At 36.2% G+C, this 25,746-nt stretch overlaps 1 protein-coding gene across 1 annotated transcript; it reads right to left on the bottom strand.

Annotated features, from left to right (window-relative positions):
• Positions 1-1,939: 1,939 nt before the first annotated feature.
• LOC128530047 (solute carrier family 12 member 2-like) lies at positions 1,940-24,226 on the bottom strand. Its single transcript, XM_053503756.1, has 26 exons — positions 23,627-24,226; positions 22,372-22,494; positions 22,007-22,082; positions 21,803-21,898; positions 21,576-21,715; positions 21,340-21,450; positions 21,053-21,161; positions 20,764-20,891; positions 17,183-17,267; positions 16,945-17,093; positions 16,422-16,529; positions 15,659-15,782; positions 15,462-15,563; positions 15,110-15,265; positions 14,833-14,932; positions 14,614-14,725; positions 14,344-14,484; positions 13,894-14,000; positions 13,591-13,670; positions 13,239-13,379; positions 12,919-13,041; positions 12,646-12,757; positions 10,844-10,930; positions 10,616-10,751; positions 10,358-10,425; positions 1,940-2,662 (listed from the first exon to the last, which is right to left on the bottom strand). Exons 1-26 carry the CDS (start codon positions 24,116-24,118, stop codon positions 2,527-2,529), a joined length of 3,342 nt encoding a protein of 1,113 aa, XP_053359731.1. The 5' UTR covers positions 24,119-24,226; the 3' UTR covers positions 1,940-2,526.
• Between the last annotated feature and the right edge of the window lie 1,520 nt (positions 24,227-25,746).

Raw genomic sequence — 25,746 nt, forward strand, 5'->3', positions numbered from 1 at the left:
TTTAACAATGGTCATTGTCTCAAAGCAGCTTCACAAAAAATTTAAGAATTTTTTTATTTATTTTTTTTTTAGAAAAGAAAAGAAAATATTTGGAAGTGTGTATGTGTGAGAAAAATGTGTCTAGATAATAATTAGATGAATGAATGATGAATGAAATGTCTCTGATGAGCAAGCCAAGGGTGACGGCGACGGTGGCAAGGAAAAACTCCCTGAGATGGCAGTAGGAAGAAACCTTGAGAGGAACCAGACTCAATCAGGGAACCCATCCTCATCTGGGTGTTATATAATAAAAAAGAAATCTAATGCAGTTGTACGAGGGACATTCAAAATCAAACCAGGGCTTTTGATTGCTCTGGGTATCAGAATACAGTTATGAGAATAAAACTACTTCTATACTTTTATTTCTCTATATAGCCCCTGCTAAAGCACTTATCTCAGTGTTTCACTATTGCTTAGATACCATCTACATAGACAGTTTTTACACCATTTAAATGTTTTAATGCGACTGAGAGTTTCATCACTGTACTGTGCTTGGAAGTCATCTGAAATGTCAATTGGTTTTTTCACCTTCATTCATGGAAATTTTCATCACAATTCCTGGTTTGACTTAAAAACACCTTATAATGTAGTTGACTAGTAGGGTTGCAAATTTCACAAATTAATCATCAATAATCAATTAATTATTCCTAATTGAAGGTTAAGGAAAAGCACATTTATTTATTATTTTTATTTTATTGTGAGGGTTCACCACTAGATTAGCCTAGCAGGATTAGCCTCTAGGAGAATTGGCCTTTTGTGTTTACCCTCATGTATGAGTAACTTCTTTTGCATGTGTAGTTCTTAGTCTGTATAAATACTAACCAGTGCACTACTAACTTGCTTAGATCTAGTCTGTCTAGTCTTCGAGTCTGTTAGATCATAGTCTGTTCAGGTACTAACCTGTTTAGCCACTAACCTTTAGAGTTCTTAGTCTGTTTCATATTTAGTCTGCTGTGTACCTAGTCTGTTCATCCCTTGGGTCTCTGGCTACTAGCCTGTTTAGCAATTAGTCTGTTTAGCTATTAGCTAGCTTAGCAGCTAATGTGCATAACAGCTAGTAGGCCTAGCCAAGCCTGCCTTGTGTGTTTAGCCCCTTGCATGTATAGTCCCTTGTGTTTAGTCCGCTAGTCTGTTTAGTTTGTCTTGTCTCGTCCGGTTTGTATCCCCTGTCTGTATTGTATTAGTTTGTGCAATCCCTTGTCAGTGTATGTCTGTATTAGTTGATTTTTGGTTTTGTTCATAGTATGCTCCAAGTTCAAGCCAACTTTCTTTGTTCTTGTTTGGTTGGTTATTAAAAAGACTTTGTTTCACCATCATCCTCTGCGTCTATGCCTGCCACAGCATGCCCACAGTCCAACACCTAACAGATCGTGACATTTATATGGTTCTATTAGCAAAATGACAGTCTGTTGAAAAATACTGCTTTTGTCCATGTGACCTTATTTATACTGCTAAAAATAAAATGGCAAATATTGAGAAGCCTGAAATGTAAGTGTGCCCTCTTTTACTGTACAAGTTATTAAAGTGTATGTATCAATTCATTATTTATAATTAATGTAACTACTGGCTAGTAAATGGAACCCTATGGTCAAGCACACCAGATTTAACTGTTTATTTTTGGGGACAGGCTCTCTGGCCACAACATTTTTGTCATGGTCAAAGTCGCTGAGATCACATTTCTACGTTGTTATTTCATGTGAACATAAACCGAAGCTTTCATAGCTTTCATCATTTAATTAATATTTTAAGTAAAAGATTGAGAACTGTTTTCTGTAAGATATTACATGTATATGTAGAAATGTTTTTGGTGTTTCAGACTGTACTACTGAGTGCTGATTTAAATTCTATACCCTTACAAGCACATACAAATCACAACTGAAACATCACACAAATGCAATAATGTTGTTAAATTATTTAATAAGTTCATTGGTCCAAATACAAAACAATATCCACTTAACAATGCTTACTTGCATTTCACTCAACAAATGTATATATTTGTTATGGCTAGTCAGTATAAAATCGGCAAAGCTATTATGACTGACGGCTTAATTTTAGATGACACTGTAGAGATTCAAGAAAACTGCTAAAGTAGAAATAGAATTAAACAAATTATTACATGAATGCAGTCTATATTCTACTCACCATTCTCGATACATAAAGTTGGGTTAAAATTCAGTCTAAATTGCATCAATGTTATAAAATATACAGTGCTGCAAAACATTTCCTTTGTACCTTTCTCATGCCATTTTTATCCTAAAAATGTTTTAATTTATGCTACTGATCAACTCTGAACAAAATATATATATATATATATATATATATATATATATATATTCTACCAAACTGGCTTCACATTTTCTATGTGAAAATGAATAAATATTTTGCAACACTGGTCACACTACAATTGTGCAACACACCACACTACAATGCTGTACTGATTGCAATGTATCCTCTCTTTTGTATTTGTAATTATGGCATGCCTGCATTTTAGGAGTAGAAAGTAAGGACACTCTGATGATTTCCTCTTACAAGCAGAATTGGTGGAAGACCATTAGACAGTGTTTCCAGCCAGCACATATAGAGGGCGCTAGACACTGTTCCTTTCCTGGCAAGTGGCATGCTCCTGTGAAAAAGGGAAGGCTATACATTAACCATTTGAATTATAATGTAATGAAATGGGCCAAAGATTTTATACTTTAAGTTAAATTGACCATGTTTTTGTCTCTTCAGCAGATCTACACCAAAGATAAATTCAAAAGTAAATACTTAGATTCTGGTTAATATTTATGGTTTGGTCAGTTGCTAAAAGTCTATTAAAAGCAGACTGCAAACTTTCCAAGTATCTGATTTTCTGATATCAGTATTAATTTTAATATGCAAGACCTCTAAAAATGTTGCTGGTATAGAGCAATCCAGCTGATTATACATGACAATTGACACAAAGCTGCTGAAAATTAATAAACAGTGTGGCAGTGGTAGCCTGCAAGGTCGACAGAATCTGTGCAAAAAAAGATTACCTAGACCACATCTGTCACCCCTTTCAAGTCATACAACTCTTGATGGAACTGAACTGTTTACTAAAAGTTTAATATGTATTGTTTAGATTGTCACAGTTATATATACAGTGGTGTGAAAAACTATTTGCCCCCTTCCTGATTTCTTATTCTTTTGCATGTTTGTCACACAAAATGTTTCTGATCATCAAACACATTTAACTATTAATCAAAGATAACACAAGTAAACACAAAATGCAGTTTTTAAATGATGGTTTTTATTATTTAGGGAGACAAAAAATCCAAACCTACATGGCCCTGTGTGAAAAAGTAATTGCCCCCTGAACCTAATAACTGGTTGGGCCACTCTTAGCAGCAATAACTGCAATCAAGCGTTTGCGATAACTTGCAATGAGTCTTTTACAGCGCTCTGAAGGAAATTTTGGCCCACTCATCTTTGCAGAATTGTTGTAATTCAGCTTTATTTGAGGGTTTTCTAGCATGAACCACCTTTTTAAGGTCATGCCACAACATCTCAATAGGATTCAGGTCAGGACTTTGACTAGGCCACTCCAAAGTCTTTATTTTGTTTTTCTTTAGGCATTCAGAGGTGGATTTGCTGGTGTGTTTTGGGTCATTGTCCTGCTGCAGCACCCAAGATCGCTTCAGCTTGAGTTGACTAACAGATGGCCGGACATTCTCCTTCAGGATTTTTTGGTAGACAGTAGAATTCATGGTTCCATCTATCACAGCAAGCCTTCCAGGTCCTGAAGCAGCAAAACAACCCCAGACCATCACACTACCACCACCATATTTTACTGTTGGTATGATGTTCTTTTTCTGAAATGCTGTGTTACTTTTACGCCAGATGTAACGGAAAGTTCAACTTTTGTCTCGTCGGTCCACAAGGTATTTTCCCAAAAGTCTTGGCAATCATTGAGATGCTTTTTAGCAAAATTGAGATGAGCCTTAATGTTCTTTTTGCTTAAAAGTGGTTTGCGCCTTGGAAATTTGCCATGCAGGCCGTTTTTGCCCAGTCTCTTTCTTATGGTGGAGTCGTGAACACTGACCTTAATTGAGGCAAGTGAGGCCTGCAGTTCTTTAGATGTTGTCCTGGGGTCTTTTGTGGCCTCTTGGATGAGTTGTCTCTGCGCTCTTGGGGTAATTTTGGTCGGCCGGCCACTCCTGGGAAGGTTCACCACTGTTCCATGTTTTGCCATTTGTGGATAATGGCTCTCACTGTGGTTCGCTGGAGTCCCAAAGCTTTAGAAATGGCTTCATAACCTTTACCAGACTGATAGATCTCAATTACTTTTGTTCTCATTTGTTCCTGAATTTCTTTGGATCTTGGCATGATGTCTAGCTTTTGAGGTGCTTTTGGTCTACTTCTCTGTGTCAGGTAACTCCTATTTAAGTGATTTCTTGATTGAAACAGGTGTGGCAGTAATCAGGCCTGGGGGTGACTACAGAAATTGAACTCAGGCGTGATAAACCACAGTTAAGTTATTTTTTAACGAGGGGGGCAATCACTTTTTCACACAGGGCCATGTAGATTTGGAGTTTTTTTTCTTCCTTAATAACGTAAACTTTCATTTAAAAACTGAATTTTGTGTTCAATTATGTTATCTTTGACTAACAGGTAACGGTTTTTGATGAGCAGGAACATTTAAGTGTGACAAACATGCAAAAAAATAAGAAATCAGGAAGGGGCAAATAGTTTTTCACACCACTGTAATGTACAGTTTATCATACATGGCATCATACATGGGGTGACAACTCCTAAATGTTAAAATAAATCCTTTGTTCCTACAGTATGCCACTTGACCTTATGCATCATAGGAAATTGTGACACCAGTAGTGTTGCCAGGTGTACACCCACTGATGGAATTTTTCAGACCCTCCACATTTTTTCAGACTATGTGCCAACAGAGTAAGCACCCACAGAAGAAAAGAGCACTGTACACATTCTCTGTGATTTATAAGAGGAAGATAGCTGAGGACTGAGCTGAAGGTCTTCTTATCAGTTATAAATACTTCCTTGAGCACCTGACCCCTGAAAGGTCTGTAAACGTCCCCGGGTGGAATGGAAAAGCGTATCCATTAGTAATAATAATAAAAAAAAAAGAAATTTAAACGATATAATCCACATATAAAAATAACAATTCAACCTATTTATACTGTAGTTAGTAAATTTGAGGTTTATTTAGTCTAAATAATTGATTTAGTTCATATTTAGTCTTCTTATCTGTAAATTTACACATATACACATTCAGAAGCACAAAGAAGATATGAATATTTTGATTAAATGTTTCTATGAAGTATTTACAAATAGTGTTTTTATAAGCTTTATAATTAAGGGGTATTAGTCATGCCAGTTTGCCAGTCTTCTAATGTTACCAGTATTGAAGATTTGGGAATAACTGTGACATAAAGGCTTTGTCAAAGTTGTTCCTCTTTTAGTTTGAGTTTTTTTTAAGCATACTGTTTTCTTACTAAGCCTTATTAAATAGGTGACAAAAATGCTGAGCATCCTGAACATCCTGCATCTGCCTTAATATGATAATCTGATGTCTTATGCTGCACCTACTGTATACTCACCTAAAGGATTATTAGGAACACCATACTAATACGGTGTTTGACCCCCTTTTGCCTTCAGAACTGCCTTAATTCTACGTGGCATTGATTCAACAAGGTGCTGAAAGCATTCTTTAGAAATGTTGGCCCATATTAATAGGATAGCATCTTGCAGTTGATGGAGATTTGTGGGATGCACATCCAGGGCACGAAGCTCCTGTTCCACCACATCCCAAAGATGCTCTATTGGGTTGAGATCTGGTGACTGTGGGGGCCATTTTAGTACAGTGAACTCATTGTCATGTTCAAGAAACCAATTTGAAATGATTCGAGCTTTGTGGCGTGGTGCATTATCCTGCTGGAAGTAGCCATCAGAGAATGGGTACATGGTGGTCATAAAGGGATGGACATGGTCAGAAACAATGCTCAAGTAGCCCGTGGCATTTAAACGATGCCCAATTGGCACTAAGAGGCCTAAAGTGTGCCAAGAAAACATCCCCCACACCATTACACCACCACCACCAACCTACACAGTGGTAACAAGGCATGATGGATCCATGTTCTCATTCTGTTTACGCCAAATTCTGACTCTACCATTTAAATGTCTCAACAGAAATCGAGACTCAGGCAACATTTTTCCAGTCTTTAACTGTCCAATTTTGGTAAGCTCGTGCAAATTGTAGCCTCTTTTTTTCTATTTGTAGTGGATATAAGTGGTACCTGGTGGGGTCTTCTGCTGTTGTAGCCCATCCGCCTCAAGGTTGTGCGTGTTGTGGCTTCACAAATGCTTTGCTGCTTACCTCGGTTGTACCGAGTGGTCAAAATTGCTCTTCTATAAGCTTGAATCAGTCGGCCCATTCTCCTCTGACCTCTAGCATCAACAAGGCATTTTCGCCCACAGGACTGCCGCATACTGGATGTTTTTCCTTTTTTACACCATTCTTTGTAAACCCTAGAAATGGTTGTGCGTGAAAAACCCAATAACTGAGCAGATTGTAAAATACTCAGACCGGCCCGTCTGGCACCAACAACCATGCCACGCTTAAAATTGCTTAAATCCGCTTTCTTTCCCATTTTGACATTCAGTTTGGAGTTCAGGAGATTGTCTTGACCAGGACCACACCCCTAAATGCATTGAAGCAACTGCCATGTGATTGGTTGATTAGATAATTGCATTAATGAGAAATTGAACAGGTGTTCCTAATAATCCTTTAGGTGAGTGTATATATAACTTATTGGAATAGAGAAAACCAACTGTTTGAATGATATTTTTATCTGTTTGGGATTATGATCAATTATTTGATTAATTATGATCAGCTAAAACATTGACATTTGTCATATGACAATAAGATTGATTAAAATTAAATAAAATGGCTCATTCAGCAATAAATGCCTCGGCTTTATACCAAGTTGTAATGTGGTTTTTCACATGGTCCTAGGATAAATTTAGATTTTTAATCACTGTATGTCTATTCATGTTGAAATACGTTGTACTGCCTTACTGTGCACTGTCTGGCCAAACAAGTCACCATTTCAGAAAAGTCCAACTATTCTCCTATTCTCCCAGCAAAGAAAACAACTAAGTAAATTTGAAATTACTGGAATTGGGGTAAGAACCTATCAATTAATTTTTAACAACTGGGGAAAGTTCTGTACCATGAATCAAAAAAAGGTGACTGAATGTTTGGAAATGTTGCATCATAAAAAAAAAAAAACTGACATTTCTTGTCAATTTTTAGTGTTTAATAGTGAAATAAGAGCATTCCACATACACAATGAGACAAGAACTTATAGGACTGGGACTAAACAGCTGTGTGGCCAAAATGAAACTACTTGTTAGTATGAGAAATTTAAATGGTCAAGGAATCAGTCATGTGATCAAGATTGATTTAATTCCAGAGCGATGGGCGGTCAGGGTAAGAAGGGAAGCACATAAAGTGACGCACCTATAGTGCAAAGTGGTCATTATACAAGCCCCTGAAAACAGTATTAGGATCTGTTATTTCATGATTACTTCAGTGAGCAATGTTTTATTGTCGTCAATAAATGAATTCAGCTGACGACATGTACTGTATGTAGTAAATGACCAGTTTATCAATTCATTTTGTTTCTTTGACTGACCTGAAAAATAGTGTTTTTGAGAAAACATTGAAATGATGAGGAAAAAAAAAGGTTGCTATGATGCAAAAACAGTTAGCAGTACTTCCCAGTGTTTTTACTAAGCTATTGCCACATAGATGCACAGTATGTTTATGTATTTAGCGTTCTGTGTTTCTGTCATCTACTAATGAATAATCGTTCTAGCATCTTGCTAATTGGTTTTTCTTGGTTAATATCCTTAGACCCTAGACTCCAGACATTCCAATATACAAAATGAATAGTATTGTCTATTTCTTTCCTCTTATAGTATTTCATAAACTAGGCACCTAATGGGTTTGATCTTATTTATTTATTTTATTTTGACAAGCATCAGGGCATGACCCACCCCATTTAAGAGTCAAGACTAAACCATTTCACGTTGGGTGAAAGTGTTTAGACAGATTACATCTTCTTCTTAATGATTTTGCCCAAAACAGAAGAATGAAATATGCTTGCAAAACTACATAATATAGTATATATTTACAGTGTTGTCAGGTGACTGAGCTGTGGTTTATTTTGTAAAGTTATTTGTATGACTGATTTTACTAATCGCATTGTTGTAAAAAACAATTAAATGTGCGCTTTTTCCCTGTTGACCCCACAGATGGGCTTCCATTAGGGAGACCTGAGGTGAAGTCCATCTCATTTTCGTGCAAACAAACCTTAAAAAAACTCACTCTATTTACCCCGGCAAGATTACATTTAATTGTAATATAATTAATCCTAAAGGGTACACCCAAAAACATAAAATTTCTGTCGGCCACATGCTCCATTATTTTAAACACTTAAAATGAAAATGAATAATAAGAAGTTAAGAAAAGAAGTAAAAAAAAAATTTTTTTCCTGTGGGTATTGTTTACTTCAATGTTTACATTGAATTGTTATTTTAGTTTCTAACTTAATTTTAAATTTTGATTTATGGATACCTACACAGCTTTGTGTAAAAGACAATGTTGTTCTAGCATAAAACAACAGCAGGAGGCAGTATTTCTCTCACTTATTCTTCATACTGCTTATCCTTTACTGTGTCACAGGAAGCCTGGAGCCTATCCCAGGGAACTCGTGACACAAGGCAGGGAATACAACATGAATTGTGTGCCACTCTATCGAAGGCATGCATGCACACTCACTCACATACTATAGGCATTTTGGAAATGCTAATTAATCCTTGTCCTTCAACTGGAGGATGAAAACCAGACCAACAGGATCCACCAAGCATGGGGAGAATATGCAAACTCCATGCACACATAGTTGAGGCAGGAACCAAAGCCTCAACCCTGGAGGTGCGAAGCCACTGCGCCACCTATGGCAGTATTTTTTATCCAAGAAATTAAAAATAATCAGAGGTATTAGATTTTTTTTGGTAATTTTTCATACATATTTTCGAAATCAACATTTCCAGAATCCAAGGATATGTCTGCTGTTCTGGAATAATTCTTGCAAAAACAGCATTGTCAAGTACATTTGCAAAACCCCTTGAGCACCATGATGAAACTGGCTTTAATGAAACTGTTAAAAAAAAAATCAGGAAAAGCAAAATCAGAACTTACTTCCGCTGCACAGGAAAAGTTTATTTAGAGTTATGTTATGAGTTTGCGTTATCCCGCCCTCTGCTGTTCTTTCTGGGTACTTGTTTGTTTTTCAGATGGGTGTTCCTCCAGATAATTCACCGGACGTGGCGATTGGTTCATCTCATCAACCAACTAGAATAAAAGGACCACCCCAAACTCCTTTCAGATGCCTTTTGTGCCACCGCGTGCATCTTTGTATTGCGCTTTTCAATTCGACCTTTGTATATTTGAGTATATTACTAGAGAGAACTGTCTAGTCTTGCTGTTGATATGACCTAAGCCTGTTTTGACTACGAGCGTGGGTTTTGTTTTGGATTTGTTAGCCATTTGTAAATATTATTGTAAATAGCACGTTTCATCATATTAAGGGTTGTAGAAGGTTTGACGCCATTTCTTTTGTTGTATATATTTTGCACTCTGTTTTTTTGGTTAGGGAGTTAGGGAAGGATTATGTATTTTATTTTATTTTATTTTATTTTTAGGAATTTAGTTAATCTCAAACAAAGACCATTTTGTTTAATATTTTGGCCTTGTCAACCCCCTGAAGTTGGAACCCATACCTTTTTGCCCAGAAATAAAAAGAAATACGTTTTCCAAATCCCTCTGATAGTAAGACTCCTTTACTCACCTTTTGCTACGACACAGTCCCCTAGACGGTCGTAACAGTTACCAGCCTCAAAAATCACCAATTACCAGCACTTCAGGTTACTGCCATTGTTTTACAATGTAGAAAAAAAAAATCAGGAAAGACCATGGAAGCAGAAGGCGCGTCCAAACTTTTGACTGGTAGTGTATAAAGTCTGATGAAAGTATTAAATGAACGTGCCTCTATTCAGGTTAACACTATGATGAACCATACTTTTATGAAATGATCTATTTATTAGAAATCAGATTACAGAATGCTTTTTTTAATTGCTTCTGTGTGAGGATGTATGTAAATTTCTGACCCAAAGTAACTCCAAAATTTTGCTAAAAATACACTATAGCTATTTATATACGGATTAAAAAAAGCTAATATATATATAAAAAAGAACTACTCACATGACAATGAGGTTTGCTATACTTGAGTGCTCCTTCAGTAATTCATTCAATCTTATTTGTCGATTTGTCTAATTTAAGAAAACAATGTAAGTTAGTATCAATGTCCAGTAAAACACGTATGTCCATGTAAAATGTATGTCCTTGACAAATCTTATAAGGCTTTATAAGAAATGATTAGGCTCATACGTATAATAACTAATAACAGCATGTTTTAAATGAACAAAATAGAAGAAATACATGTTGATTTTTTGACCTCACCTTGGCCTTGTACAATTCTAATTCATTATCAGTAATTCTCCATGGTTCCTCAGCCTTTAGTCTCTCAGCATCCTCCTGCTCCATATCTTCTTCTTTCAGTCTGTAGGGCTCAATCATCTCCTGGAATTTTTCTTTACTGAAATACAAGGGCCATTAGCCACTCTCTGGCAGCTGCAAGTACTGTAGTATAATTATTTGTTTTGCTTGACTTAATCATTTTCATCTTACTTGTGTTTCTGTGGCTTTATGTTGATATCTCCAAGAACATTAATGTCAGAGAAGTCAATCCTGAACTTGCTCAGTAATGCAGCCATTCTGGAATCAAAAGTAGTGTAATTAATCATGTAAGACTAACTTACAGTCCAAATGTCAAATCCATTACAGAACTAATCAGTAATTTTGTATTCTAACCTATATTTGAATAAATGTGTCACCTTTGTACATAGAATTGCTAGTAAAAAGGAAACAATATCATCACAAGCCACGTTGTGAATTCTCTAAAACAGAAATAACAGAGTTTTTTTTAAAACCCTTTCAATGCATAATATTATTATATTGGTTTCTTTTCCTGTAGAGAAGTTAAGGAAGTGATTTATAAGATTATATATCTTGTCTAGTCAAATGTTGAAAGCAGGAAAATGGGCAAGCTTAAGAACCTGAGCACCACTGACAAAGTGAGGGGGTTCCAGGATAGAATGGTTAGTACCGGTCCAACAGAAGAGACACAATAGGACAAACTGCTGAAAAGGTTAATACTAGCTATGATAGAAGGATGCCAGAGTACACAATTTATTAAAGCTTACTGCATACAGGGCTGCAAGGTCAAGCTGGCCATTAGTGATGGGTCGTTCATGAACGGTGCGTTCTTTTTGAATGACTTTTTAACATGACTGAGCGATTCTTTCTCAATGCCTCTTCTACTCTGAGTCGTTAGTTCTTTTGTCATGTGACTCCTATAGATGCTATGTGGTGCAATAGATTCAAAAGAACGAATGACTCAGACTGGAAGATATGAGGTGAGCTACTCATTCTGTTTATTATATAATATGTCCTTAGCTGCATTGTAAAAATTTCATTACTGGAACTATAGCCAAAATGTGTGTATGTAGACGTATTGGGGGTCTCTTTATTGAAAATGCAACATTTTATTTTATTTCTGATAAAAAGAACGAAATGAACTAAATGACTCAAAAAAGATTTGTTAATTTTGATGAACGAGATTTAAAAACCGAGTCACTACAATGATCCCATCTTCCCATCACTACTGCCCATACTGAACCTTGTCCATAGCCAAAAATGCCAATTTATTTTTTATTTTTCCTTCATGTATATATGGTTAAGTCCTAATTTGTCAGATAAAAATGTCTTCACAGTGAAACTTTTCATACTTGCATGTCCCAGCTGTTGTTAGAAGGCAGTGGCCAGAGTACAGTGCCAGGTATTATATACAGTGCTTCTGAAGCAGATTGGGTTTGCTCAAGGGCACAACGGTGGCAACTTGAGCTTTATTCCTATCCGTATCTCAGCCTTAATACACCTAGCACACTGAGCTACCATATGGGTGCATGTGTAGCTGAGGAAGAAATTGCACTAGAATGTAATATGGAAAGAAAGAAAGCCGGCAGAAACAGAGTGATGCTCTGGACATGCTGGAAAACCTCGGGTCCTAGTATCACGATTTGCCCTTGTCAAAGTCGCTTACTGTAAATTATTAAGCTTGCCCATTTTTTTTTGGTTTTCCAATATATAAACTCTAAACTTTTTGACTAATATATCGTAACCCTTAACAAGCCTTATTGTTACAAAATATTCAATGCTATTTATGTCATCTGCCTGTGGTTTTAACTTTATGGCTGTTCTGTATGGTGGCTGTATTAGTGTTGCTGTCACCTTGTATACATTCCAGATCCCTTGAAAATCAGACCAGTTATTAAAAATTTATTACTTTACTTATATTTGTGAAGTATATTAATCATGAAATTACCTCCACAATAAGATAACACAGCAATATCTATATCATGGCAACTTACGCTCTGCGATCATGATCGATCCTGTTTATCTTTCCACCAATGAAGACACGAATCTTGCAATCCTTCCATTTTTTCTTGTTAGTTAGCAAATATGGTATCAGCAATGTCAGTCCTAAAATAGCAAGTTTATTTTTTTTTAACCATGCCAAATGATGGAACTAGTATAAAAAAATTTAATGAACACGCTGGACGATATTCATAAAAAGCAATTCATTTTCATTATTAAAAAATAATTTGACATATTCCTTAACAGTAACTGCAGCCTAAACCTACCTCCATCATCAAATAACCACCAAACATCGATAGTGCCCTTGCACTGTTTCTTTTTGAACTGCTGACTAGCTGCAAGCAGCTTTTCATCTTCAATGCTAAGCTGAACTGGTGGACTCTTGGTATCTGAATTCATAACAGGAAAGATGAATATTTTAACAGCAGCGCAAATGAGATTGTCATAAACAAATGATTTAAGAAAATCTGTGTATTTATTTAATGTTCTGCTATTAAGAATTTAAGTACATGTAAAGAAGTCAAGAAAAATCTAACTACCATATATTAAACTAATTTTTGTTATATTTTAGAGTATAAGAGGTAACCTTTAATAATTAGTGGGCTGCTTTGACCACTGCTGATTTTAGATGATGGTTTCAAGGAATCATCTGTATCCTTTCCTATGTTAATAGCCACCAACAACTCCTTCATCACTGGAGCTTTCTCATTGGATGACAGAAAGTCATCTATGTAAAATCAAATCAAAGTTTAGATAAAAAGTTAATTAAGCCTTAGTTTAAAATACTCACTTTATACTGGCAGTGACAATAATGTTTTAGTGTATTAAAACATTATATAGTGTATATTACTCTCACTCACTTATCTTCTATACCGCTTTATCCTGTACTCAGGGTCGCGGGATATCAATATTATTTAAGTTAAAAAAGTATAATTTACCTTGTCCTTGAATATGGGAAATGTCTAAACCTTCCTTTAATCTTAAGATGACAACACCATACTGTTGGTCAAAAGCGTCACTAAAACAAATAAAGGAAATTTTACTTATATAAGTGTGTTCATAACCATAATTAGTCCCACAATAACTAAAAAACACATAAATATCTACATTTCTTATTGTAGAGGGGCAATTATGTTGATCTTTAATTAAAAAATTTACCTAAAACAAATAACAATAACAAAACAATAACAACCAAAACAACAATAAATAAATAATAATAGGGAATTTCTGAAATTGCTTACTGAATTGTGTTGATATATTTTTCCACATCTTTCATTTCACCATCTCGCCAGTTGTTTTTAAATCCAAGTATCAGTGTGTTTGGCTTTAGTCGACCCAAACCAGAAGCCTTAAAATGCAACCAAACCTGAATTATACTCATGAAAAACTGAAGTTAATTAGATTGGTTATTGATAATTGCTGAGATAAAAGCAGTAGTACATAATCACAGCCCTAAATATCTATATATCTTTTATACTGCAGGCCATCGTTATCTTTTTGTTGTCTTTTCTTTTTTTTCTTATGTCTTAGCTTATAAAGACCTTTACAATTACCCAGTAAATAAGAATAAATTGAGTGGGCAGAGTTTAAAATGTCTAGTTCCTTGGTACCTTAGACCAATGGTACATTGAGATGTTCAGCAATAACATATTTATTTCACTAGGACCCAACGACTCAATGTAAAACTGTACTTGTAATAAATATTGTGCTCCTTGTCTGAGGTCCTCAGCAAACACAGGCGTATAAAACGCCTTAATCTGCTTTTTAAGGAGCCAACGTTGATAACGAACTTGGTCATTCATCATCTCCTTATAGTTTGGCCTTCGAGACGCCTTAAGAGAAACAAAAAGTAAGAAATACCACCACATGCATTATTATCGTCTGAAATGAAAAGTACTTAAACATTAATTAATTTAACTTACAAAGTTAACAAAATCAAAGTCTGTGTTTTTGGTGCCTACCATACGAACATGGCCACAGACCATTAGGCCCATGTTTTTCGTGAAAGCATGTACTAGATGAAGTAGTGCTGGTCTTGCATTTGGGGTGCCAATCATTACAAGACATTGAGGTCTATAGGGAAATGTATGGAAACATAACTGTTTCAGTCATTATTCATTTTAGTGTGATCACAAAATGAAAAGAAAATTCAAGATATTTTAGAATATGATTCTAAACACCTGAAGTTCTTGATATGGTCCTCAACACCAGTGAGATGCAGACAGTGTGAGAGTGCCTGGTTGTACATAAGAGCTTGTGTGGAAGAGCCCCAGTTTACATCTATGGTGGAGAAAGCTTTACTAAATATCTGACTATTTTATTTCACTTTACCATACATAATTAATAGTATTTTACCAATAAAATATGTAAAAAAAAAAAAAAAAAAAAAAAGTTACACACAGTTCACAGCTTCTGTGTAATGACTTCATAATGTCTGCTAAAGGGCAGGTGGAATACCTGGTTTCTTGTAACTGACATAAATGTAGAGTGCCAAAACAATGACATTGGTAAGAAGAGCAGCCCACCAGTTGATTACAAACATAACCACGCAGCACAGCACAGCTCCTGCCAGTGATACCCACTTGTTGTAGTATTTAAAACTTGGACGCCAACCTGGTTGGTTTATTTTAAGGGTAACAGAACATAGAGGTCAGCCACCATCATAATAAAAGTGACACACATTGTGAGTAATAAAATCCATTCAGTTTTAACAATGTAACATTTTTTACTATTTATTTAAAACAGCCCTTTATTTATGTTTAAACCCAAATCTGATTTTTTTTAGAGAAATTTGCTTTATTGCACTCACCTGGGGAGTTAGCCAAAGATGCATGGAAGACAGAGAAATTGATCAAGGCATAAGAGGCCAAGAAAAAGTTGGAAATGATGGGAGCAATAACATTTAGCTCAGCTAAAGAAACAGTAATACACAACTGTCAGTCAGACCAGTTTGTTACCCAAGAACTATAATCAATCAAATTAAAACAATTTATTTGATAAACTTACCAATTAGTATAAAAGCCAGACCAATGATGAAAGTTAGGACATAGCCACGCAAAGGTTCATTGTTCTTGCCATACCCTTTAGCAAAAATTTGTAAGCCTGGATAGATGTTATCCTTACACAAAGCCTAGAAGGCAAGATATAAATCCATGAAATAAAGTTAGAAAGATATTTTTTTAAAACTTTCCGTAGCCATGGAGTAGCCTATATTCATATTATGACTGCATTTGCAGACTTTGCCCTTATCTAATTTATTTTACAACACAAAATGAATGTCCATGTAATAGCATTACTGTATTAGTTTCAGAGTTGCACAGTAGTTTTAAATTTCAAGCCATTTCAAAGTGCTGTATGTATAACACATAAATTATGAGTGTTATTATTACTTAATCAGCATGGATGAGTGAGGGACCTGAGAAATGTGTGATGTTTGGTCAAAGTTGGGCTGGCTAGATTTATTTCAAGGGCTGCAGCCGCCAGCATATGGTGATTAAAATCAATTTGTATAGAGCATTAAATAGGAGACATTGTTACAAAGCAGCTTTACATCCAATATATATGAGAAGTAAAAATGAAAAAAAGCTCATACATTATTTAATTTATCTCTTTTTTGCCTTTATGCTACCAATCTGGTTATTTACCTGCCTGTTAATAAAAATAACCCATAACTAATATAAGTACCTAACTTTTCTTGGCAGGACAACATCTAGCAAAGTAAACCTAAACAATTTGCAGTTGTATGTTTATACATAAAGAATGCTGTCACCTGAAATACTTTTGGAGCACTGACTAAAGATGCAAGAGCTGATGAGAGAGTGGCAGAGAAAATTCCAGCAGTGATAAGGGGTCCAAAAACAGACACCAAGCTCATGACCTAAGCAAAACAATACAGTGTAAAGAATAATTATTAAATAAATAAACAGAGGGAATGAAAAAACAAAAGAGCTTTGGAAACTCAAAGAAACTCACATATCATTGAAAATTTTTGCTAGACAAATATGGGTTACCAGCGTAGGCTGTATAAAAATAACACCGGAAAGCTTTAGATCTGTATAACTTGGCATTACATATTTTATTTCCTTCTTTTGATATGACTTGATCAAGCTAAAAATAATAATAATAATAATATTAATGTGACTAAGCAAAAACCTTGCTTGGTCTTACATAAATGTTCACATTTTGTCATTTAATTACATCCAGGTCCAGTAAGATATTTAGAAGGTCTTTAGAAGGTCTTTAAAAGTAGGCTTGATGTTTATGTAGGTGGATATGATTTGAAATGGCTGTACCTGGAAATCATTCTGTAACCCATACTTGCATCCTCCTTCTTTGCAAACAGAGAAGTCATAACCAAGTGTACAAGCTGCATCTGTGCAGTTCTCAACAGAGCTGATGGTGTCATTAGCATCACCTGTTGCATCTCGTACAATGCATGAACCTCAAAAGAAATATAAAAAAAAACCTAAAACACAACTGTTTTTAATAAACAGAACAGATTAAGAACATAATTATCCTAATATGTATTACCATTAGACACAGCAATTGCAACATAAACAATCCCGGTGATGAGAATAGCCAGTAAGGTTCCTTTTGGAATAGCAGACTGTGGATCCTAAAGAGACACAACAATTCTGAGTTAAAATAAGGGAAGAAAAGGATTTTTATTTTGTTTTGGGTATGCAATCTCTAAGTACATAATTAATAAGTATTTTATTATTAATGTGCTTATTCATTTGCTTAGTTAATGATTTGTTAACATGTTATAACCATAGATTAAATTTTACAGTAAAAAAAAACTTTTTTAACTGAATGTCTACAAAAAGTATAATATTATTTCTACAATTGATAGTACAAATTAAAAAACTATTAAAATTCTTTATACATGTAAGCAATATATTATTATTTGTAATTTGTCTCGCACTGTTATGCTAAGTATATATATTTATACCGTATATATTATTTATTTATTTACAGTGGAACCTTGGATTATAAACATAATTCGTTCCGGAAGCGAGCTCGTATTTCAAAACACCTGTAAACCGAAGCAAATTTTCCCATAAGAAATAAGAGAAAATCTAATTATTTGTTCCACAGCCCAAAAAAATAAATACCCAAAAATAATTAATACAAGATATAAAGTAAAAATAAAACAAATTAACCTGCACTTTACTTTTAAAAAATAAATAAAAATAAATCCCGACAGGTAAGTGTTTCCGTTTGTGCGTGCAGGCGCTGTGTGTGTGTGTGTGTAAAGCTAAAGTAAGAGGAGAGGAGGAATCAGACTGTCCCCTCTCCTCGTTTTACACAGTAACCCTTCTTCCTCTTTTGAGTTTTTCACACAGACACACACACACCTACACAAACACACACACACACACACACACACACACACATATTAACGGAAAGACTCTTTTATCAGAAAAATAAACAAGGAACATCGCTAATGACACTTGCGTGAGTGCATACTAACACAATCACTAATGTAAAGTAAAAATAAAACAAACTAACCTGAACTTTACCTTTAAAAAGAATCGCCACAGAGCAGTGTTTCCATTAAAGGGAAAGTGTGTGTAAAGGCAAGAGGAGGAGGGGCGGAGGGGTGTGTGTGTGTGAAGGCCAGAGGAGGTGTGTGTGTGTGTGTGTGTGTGAAGGGGCACGGTGTTCAATGACACACGGGCAGACAAAGTGCAGGCTGATACAGAGAGGGAGAGAGAAAATTTTAACTCTCTAATGATACTTTCTTTTGCTTTACACGCGCGCACACACGTGTGTTATAATAAACAGAACACGCGTGGTGCACACACACATATAAACACAAAAAAAGATGTTTTACATGCACACACGTGGTCACAGTGTTATAGTAAACAGTACACGCGCTCACGAATGTTGATTATACCAGTGAGAGACGCGCATTTAGACCAAGCAGGGGAGAAGCGTGGGGATTACCCACAATTCCGCAGCGCAAGAGAGAGACAAACCATTGGCTCTGTTGTAATCACATGACGCTTGGCATCAACACAAAAAGCGTATGCGTGCTACATACTGTAATACTCGAAACTTGTAAACCAAGACTTGTTGGTTTCCAAGTCAAAATTTATTAAAAATCTTTGCTTGTCTTGCGGAACACTCGTAAACCCCATTACTCACAATCCAAGGTTCCACTGTATTTGACATTTACCATTTATTTGTAAATTGTGTATGCGACAATACAGAACCTTGCTCAATGTTTCCTTCAGTGTCTTTAAAAATTTCAAATCCTGTGACTATTCAGGGGTGCGTTTCCCAAAAGCATCGTTAGCCAACTATGGTCGCAAGTTCCGTCGTTACCAACATAGTTCAACAATTCGGTGTTTCTCGAAACCATAGTTCAAACGAACATTCGCAAACAGCGTCGCAAACTTACGTAGTTGGAACTACAGCCTTCGACCTGTGGTTAGAAGCATAGTTCCCTGCCGCGGCTGGGTGTGTTCTATTCACAGTCCACGACCCTACGCACTATTAGTTTCCAAAATTTTCCCAACCACTTTAAACGATTTGGAAAACTTAATGTTTTGGTGCTCAGGTATTAGGCCATTCATTTTTCGGTTATTTTGATTACAAATTCACTTTGAAACGATATAACACCGATACATCACAATTATTCTCCCTTCGAAGTGCCCTACGAAAGCATTATTTATGCCGGTTGGAACCCAGCCTTCGTTTCGTTTGTGCGAAGAAAAGGTGAGTTTTTAAATGAGTATCTTTGTTGTGCTCTCAGAAGTAGGACTATTCATAGGTTATATATTCTCATCAGAAGTGTCACAGCAGCACCAGAAAGACCCCCCCTTCCTCATCAAAAGGCGGGAAATTTTCCTTGACTGCAATGTTGTGGAGAATTGCAGTAACTACAGTTACATAGCCACTTTTGGAGGGGTTCAGTTTCAGGCCACCACTGGACTTGTTTGTTTGGTCACACTTGCAAAGTCCCTCCACTTGTTTCTGACTCCCTCTGGGCTTCTCTCATACGCATTTCCAGAAGCATTATTTTTTTGTGCGATTTCATTCCATGTTTTTTTTTGTCATAATTTGTAACTGTGTTTTTTCATTTGGAGAAAAGCAAGATTTGATTGTTTCCCACCTCCTCCGAAAGAACTGCAAGCTCTTTTGTAGTAAATTGTGGTTTCCGTGACATTTTTTCACATCAACTCTCATTAAAATATGGCTGTATGTAAAGGGACTTATATAGGAAATAATCTTGAGCAAAATAGGTAACAGGTGTTCACAACACAATCCCAGCATTTTTAAAACCCATAATTTATTTTTATTTTAATTGTACTTATGTATCAATACCAAATAAAAATGAGTTCAAATGAAATATAACTAAAAGTTATAGACTTTGTTATTCGAAAAGAGCACATTTAAACTGTGTATGCCTATATATGTTTTATTGTACAAATAATGAATGTTGCGTTCGTGACATTATTACACCACTTCTACGTAACGTCACTGCGAAAGCGCATTGAATGGGAGCCGAAGAGAGAGATAAAAAAAAAAACACTTAACAGTAGGGGGCGATATGTGCCTATGGCCATTGTATCGAAGAAGAAGAAGAAGAAGAACGACAGATTAAACCAACATGGTTCTAACGATGGAAGTGCGACACAGGTACTATGGTGTTGGGAAACAGTCGTGACTAGTTAGTTATTTTCTTCAATGTTGCATCATACAACGGTGGTTAAGTAAAGAGCTACATCGTTGTACGGGAAACGCACCCCAGTTTGTTAGTCTTACCAAGGGAACCTGTTTTTTTTAGTTCTGCATTTCCCCCCTTAAAATTAACTCTAACACTAACTCTGATGCAAATTTGATATTCACATGACGATAAATAAAAGTTATGCGAGACATTTTACAATACATTTTTTACTTAAATGTTTTAAAAAAGGAACAATACTTCATAGATCATATCATAGATAAAATGAATTAGAATTGTAATTGTCTAATTTTACAAATTATTTTAAAATGTGAAAATGGTCCAATATCATCTATGTGGATTTGTCCTTCACTTTTTCAGGTTTGATACCTTTTATAATATCTACTGTTCTAGAACATCAGAGTAAACGCAAGCTTACTGATAGGTCCCCTGAGATATTAGCTCCTGCTAATATACCAGTTGCAGCAGGGAAGAAGATAGCAAAAACAGAGAAAAATGTTTCCTCATCTCTGAAGTCTGGACCCATGTTCTCCATCATAATTGCAGCTAAGAGGAAAAAAAAATCCTAGGTGAATTTTTTCATTTGTTGCCTTCTACAATACAAAATAAATACATTTTATCGTCACATTAATTTAAAGTGGTATAGAAGGCTTTTCACGTTACTTCGCCTTTTACAACTTTAAAAGTAGTTGTAAAATAGGCCTAACCATCATAACCAAAGAAGCCTTTGGGCTGTTTTGATTCCATAGAGATGAAAGAACCGATGAAGTAGTTAAAAATTGCTGCCACAAGAATGATCAACAGCACAATCTGGGCCTGTGAAAACACAAATCGTAATCCATGACTAAAATCCCGAAGGTGTTTACTAGGGTCGATATTCAGCATTATTGAGATTTGATGATACTTGATGAATAGATTAAAACTGAATGGCACGACTGTTCAGATACAGTTAGACTTGATCCATAATATCATTGAAAACATGGAAAATAATTACCTTAGCCTCCCATTCCATTCCTGCCATAGATATGCCAAGCAGCAAGATGATGGTAAGTGTCCCGACGATACGGATGTCATTAATCTCATCTGTGATTAGAGCATCTACACTCTGACATACCAAATAAATCATAATTAAATAATTACTTTGGCATTCATCATAACATCCATGCCTGGATTAAAAAGTTAAATTACTTTTCACTGCATCTATGTACATAAATATTTTATCATACTTACATCAAGGAGCTCTACCACAGTTTCAGCAAAACCCACAACATACATGGCAACAGCAACAGCATTGGCAAAGGCAAAAATGAGGCCAATGGATCCACCAAACTCTGGACCCAAACTCCTAGATATTAAGTAATATGCCCCACCTGTAAAGACCGTAATTTATTAGATAGTTCATGTACAGGTAAATGTACTTTGATCTTATAAAAATTCGGAGAGAAAACTATTCCAACCTCCTCTGACAAAACCATTGGTGGCTATTGCTGAAGTGGAAAGACCAGTAATAGTAGTCACCAAAACAGCTATTAGAACGATAGCACATGACAGAGCTGGGGAATAAAGAGAAAAAACAATATCTCCTCACATTAAAGTCTGCAGCCTTGTAGTTAGATTCAATAATTATTGCTGGAAAGTCATTTAATCTTTTAAAACATTACCAATGCCAGCTTGGCCAACAATCCATGACATACGAATAAAGAGCATCACTCCCCAGATGTTTAGCATACATCGTACCTGTAGTGATTACAAATAAATGACCTGTGTGTTAACATAAACAACAGAAGAGAGTTACATGTCATTTGTTTATCAGTCTTCCTTATTTAGTTTTCATGTTCTCCTTTTTCCTCATTGACATTGTTCAAAGCGATGATAGCTCAATAGGTAAGATTGACACTACTGACCAAAGATTTGTGTGTTCAACCTCAAGGACTGCCACATAGTCACTGGCCTATTACACCTGTACACTGTCATCTTTCAAGTTAAACACACATACTACACATCAACAAAGAAATAATATACTAACAAGGACACCCTTTATCCAGCCAAACTTTACTGTGCCCCCTTTAGACTCGGGTACATCCTTTAGAGCAGCCTCGTCTGCAGCTACTGGCTCCTCCCCATTTGCTAACCCATCCTCAAAAGGTTCCTGTAAATAAGAAAAAGCTATTTTAAACACCAGTAGTAAAGAGTTTGAAGTTTGTTTTAATTAGAGTATCATCAGGGGAACAAAAGCAATACTGATATCATCGATGACAAATGCAGTTCGATAATTTTTACACATAATATTAAGTGCAATTATTTTAAGACAAATATAAAAAACAATTTTAAATTCCACAGATTTTAATGTAATACACTCATAAACGAATTACATACAATTATCTGCATATGCCAATGATGAATTTTATATTAAATCATTTACAGGTTTTGTCATTGTGACAAAAATTCTTGACTCACAAAAGTTTATATAACAGAACTGGCCTTCAGTTAACACTGCCTTTGGCTAACCTAGGCTCTCAATTCTGCAATAAAATATCAGTAGTCAATGAAAAGTTTACGGTGAAAAAGTGTTTGACATTTGAGTTGTTCACGTGAAAAAAAGTTCACGCCGCTTTTGTCTTGCGCAAAATATGTCACATCAAGTCAGGTCATGTGATAACATGCTGCCACCCTAAACAAGTCACATTATCTCTCCAGCAGTGCACTGCAGCTGTCCACAGCAAGGAGACACTAGGCCATTGACATTGATGTTGGTTAAACATAAGGTTATTGTTATGGGATCCTGTGTTCTGGCCAAACGTCCATGGCGCTGCATGGAGTGGGCTTTGGAAGAAAGACCATTGTCTAAATAGAAGTGTGTGGGTAAGGTCTCTGACATCACACAGCCCATTCAGTTGGGAACAAACATGCATGATAATAAACTAATAAAGATGAGGTATTATGGCAATGTAAGAATGAAAACACCTACATAACTTTAATTCTCACACGTCAATCTTGCATCTAAATTAGGTATACATTGTGAAATTTAATTGTTATTACTATTATTGGAGGTGTGTAATAGCAGGTTTTGTCATGAAATTATGAAACTAATTAAGGAAGGGGAAGCCAAGAGAGCCAAGGTATTGACTATATGACATTACTAAGGTTAATGTCTTGACCAATTTTAAAAGTTTAGTTTTTTTTTTTTTTGTTATGCAACTTACATGTTAGCTAATTATAAAATTCATAGAAAGAGAGTATGCGAATTATATGCAAGTTAGAGACTTTGTCATATTTCTTACTTTATCAAGTTCATCGTGAAGTTCGGATAGTGATGGCCGAATAAGCTTCTCTCCAAGAGGCGCCTGGGTTTGCCTGTAGAAATCGATATTTGGCACGGCATCGATGGTGTTATGGCCGAAGGTTCGCAGATAATATGTACTGGAGTGTGTGTCGGAGAAATGGCTAAGTCCCCCTGTAGAGGAGTGCAGACTGGCTTCGCTGCGCACCGTGTCGCCATCAAACGCCACATCAGCCGCTCCATCCGCAGGAGCGCCTGAGGGGTCCAAAAAGTTTACGACGCGAAATCGACCTTTGGCCTCCTCTCCACTTCCACTCGATCCCTCCGCTGCTTTAGCAGATCGCGCTGCTGGTGGGGTTTTTGGTGCTCCGCTCGCAGCAGCAGCAGCTGCTGCCTCTGCTACGCGATCCACCTGAAACCGGCTGGAAGTCGTGCCAGTGCTCTTCAGAGTAGGTTTCTGACCTGATGGAGGTGATGATGGTGGATCTGACATGGTTAAACTGAGTATTTAAATCTGGCACTAGTGGTTTATCCAGGCGCTCGCGCTTCTTTCTGAATGACCTGCACGCGCGGATTGAGGGGAGCGCGTGTACTCGCGCGCGCCTTCGCACGCAGTCAAGGACGTAATTCATGAGCTCGTGACTAATCAAACTGGCGCTCTTCACCGCACTGAGGGCAAATTACCAATTACAAAGGGAACAGTTCAACAGGTGTCCAAACTTCTACACTCTAACTTCACGTTTCAATTTTAACTAAGTTGAAAGCTCATAATATCTAAACATAACATACTGCGTAAAAAAATGTAACACTTTCCAAATATTTTTGAAAAATATTCCAAATAATTAGCTTTTCAGTCGGTGTTAACCAGATTATGCTGCTTTACAGATAAAAAATAATCACATTTATTATGAAAAAAATATTTTTATATCAGGGCTTTTAAAATGATAAAACACTCTTTCCTCCAAACCCTGAAACATTTACCATACAGTATACCCAATGCTGTTCTCACTTCGGTGTGAACAGCTTAACAGTTATTTCCATACTGACAGGGTATATAAAAAAGAAAGGAGAAACATTAAAAGTTTCCCTCATGCTCTCACATTTGCATGTGCAAGTCAGAGGAAAACAATTGTTTTCTGTACAGAGAGAAGATGACACAAATCTTGATTAACATAAAGCACAACACTCCCTTTCACTCTTTCTGTGACGCAGGACTGAAACATATTTTACATATATAACAGATATAGTTATCTTCAAATATAAAAATGCCTGCAACGGATTCTTGTAACAGATTGTGAGTGAGAGATCTGTCTGCTTCAAGTGCACAGTTTAAAAAAGCACATTCATAATCATCAAAATCAAATCAAAGGCAAGACTGTGTTTTTTTTACGGTTGTCAGGTGTGACAATTCAGTGCCGCCCCATCAGTGAGGGTGCTCCCAGTAAAAGTACTGAAGATGTATGCCGCCCATGACATACTTCAGGGCTGTTAACCCTTCCAAACAATGTCTTCCGAATAATACCTTGTTCTACTACTTCATGAGGATGGTGCTTGGCATGGGTAACGAAGAGGTTTTTAGGAGAGTCTCAGTAATTTTATCAATAAACTTTGAATTCTATTTCTCTGAATGAAGTCTCAGTCTAGATTTCCATGTAGACAAGCTCCTCCTTTGTCCAGATTACAACTGAGGACAACATTGACATCGGCGTGGGCCTTGTGACATCAGCTGTCTTGCTGAATGCATACATGTGCTGCCACCCATGTTTGCTCACTTTATCCAGTAATCTATTGGTACATCTGTGGATACCCCATCTATAGAATCAAGGAAATGGTGTAATAGATACAGGTAACTGATTACAGAGTTTTGTACATATTCTGCCCCAAAAATTATCTGAACACTCGTTGGAAAAACACATCTTTTGTTTAAAGGAGGCTAGGACAGTGATTAGCACGGTGTCCTTGCTCCTCTAGGGTCAGGGTATAATTCCTACTCGAGGTCTCAGTATGTGGAGTTTGCATGTTCTCATGGGTTTCTCTAAGATAGTGGTACATGCTGGAGCTAATGATATACGCCTTTGTCAGTCAGAGGTTAGTAAGAATAACTTTTCAGTGGTGTTTAAA

The sequence above is a fragment of the Clarias gariepinus genome, chromosome 9, assembly GCF_024256425.1.
Source record: "Clarias gariepinus isolate MV-2021 ecotype Netherlands chromosome 9, CGAR_prim_01v2, whole genome shotgun sequence".
Lineage (NCBI taxonomy): Eukaryota > Metazoa > Chordata > Actinopteri > Siluriformes > Clariidae > Clarias > Clarias gariepinus.

What these genes read in the sequence shown, in the direction of transcription:
- LOC128530047 (XM_053503756.1), bottom strand. Translation starts at nt 24,118, where the DNA reads ATGTCAGATCCACCATCATCACCTCCATCAGGTCAGAAACCTACTCTG. An exon ending in ATCGATCATGATCGCAGAGC is followed by an intron (nt 10,931 to 12,645) that starts GTAAGTTGCCAT and finishes TTTTGATTCCAG; the next exon opens with AATGGCTGCATTACTGAGCA. An exon ending in ATAGCAAACCTCATTGTCAT is followed by an intron (nt 2,663 to 10,357) that starts GTGAGTAGTTCT and finishes CCTTTTTCACAG; the next exon opens with GAGCATGCCACTTGCCAGGA.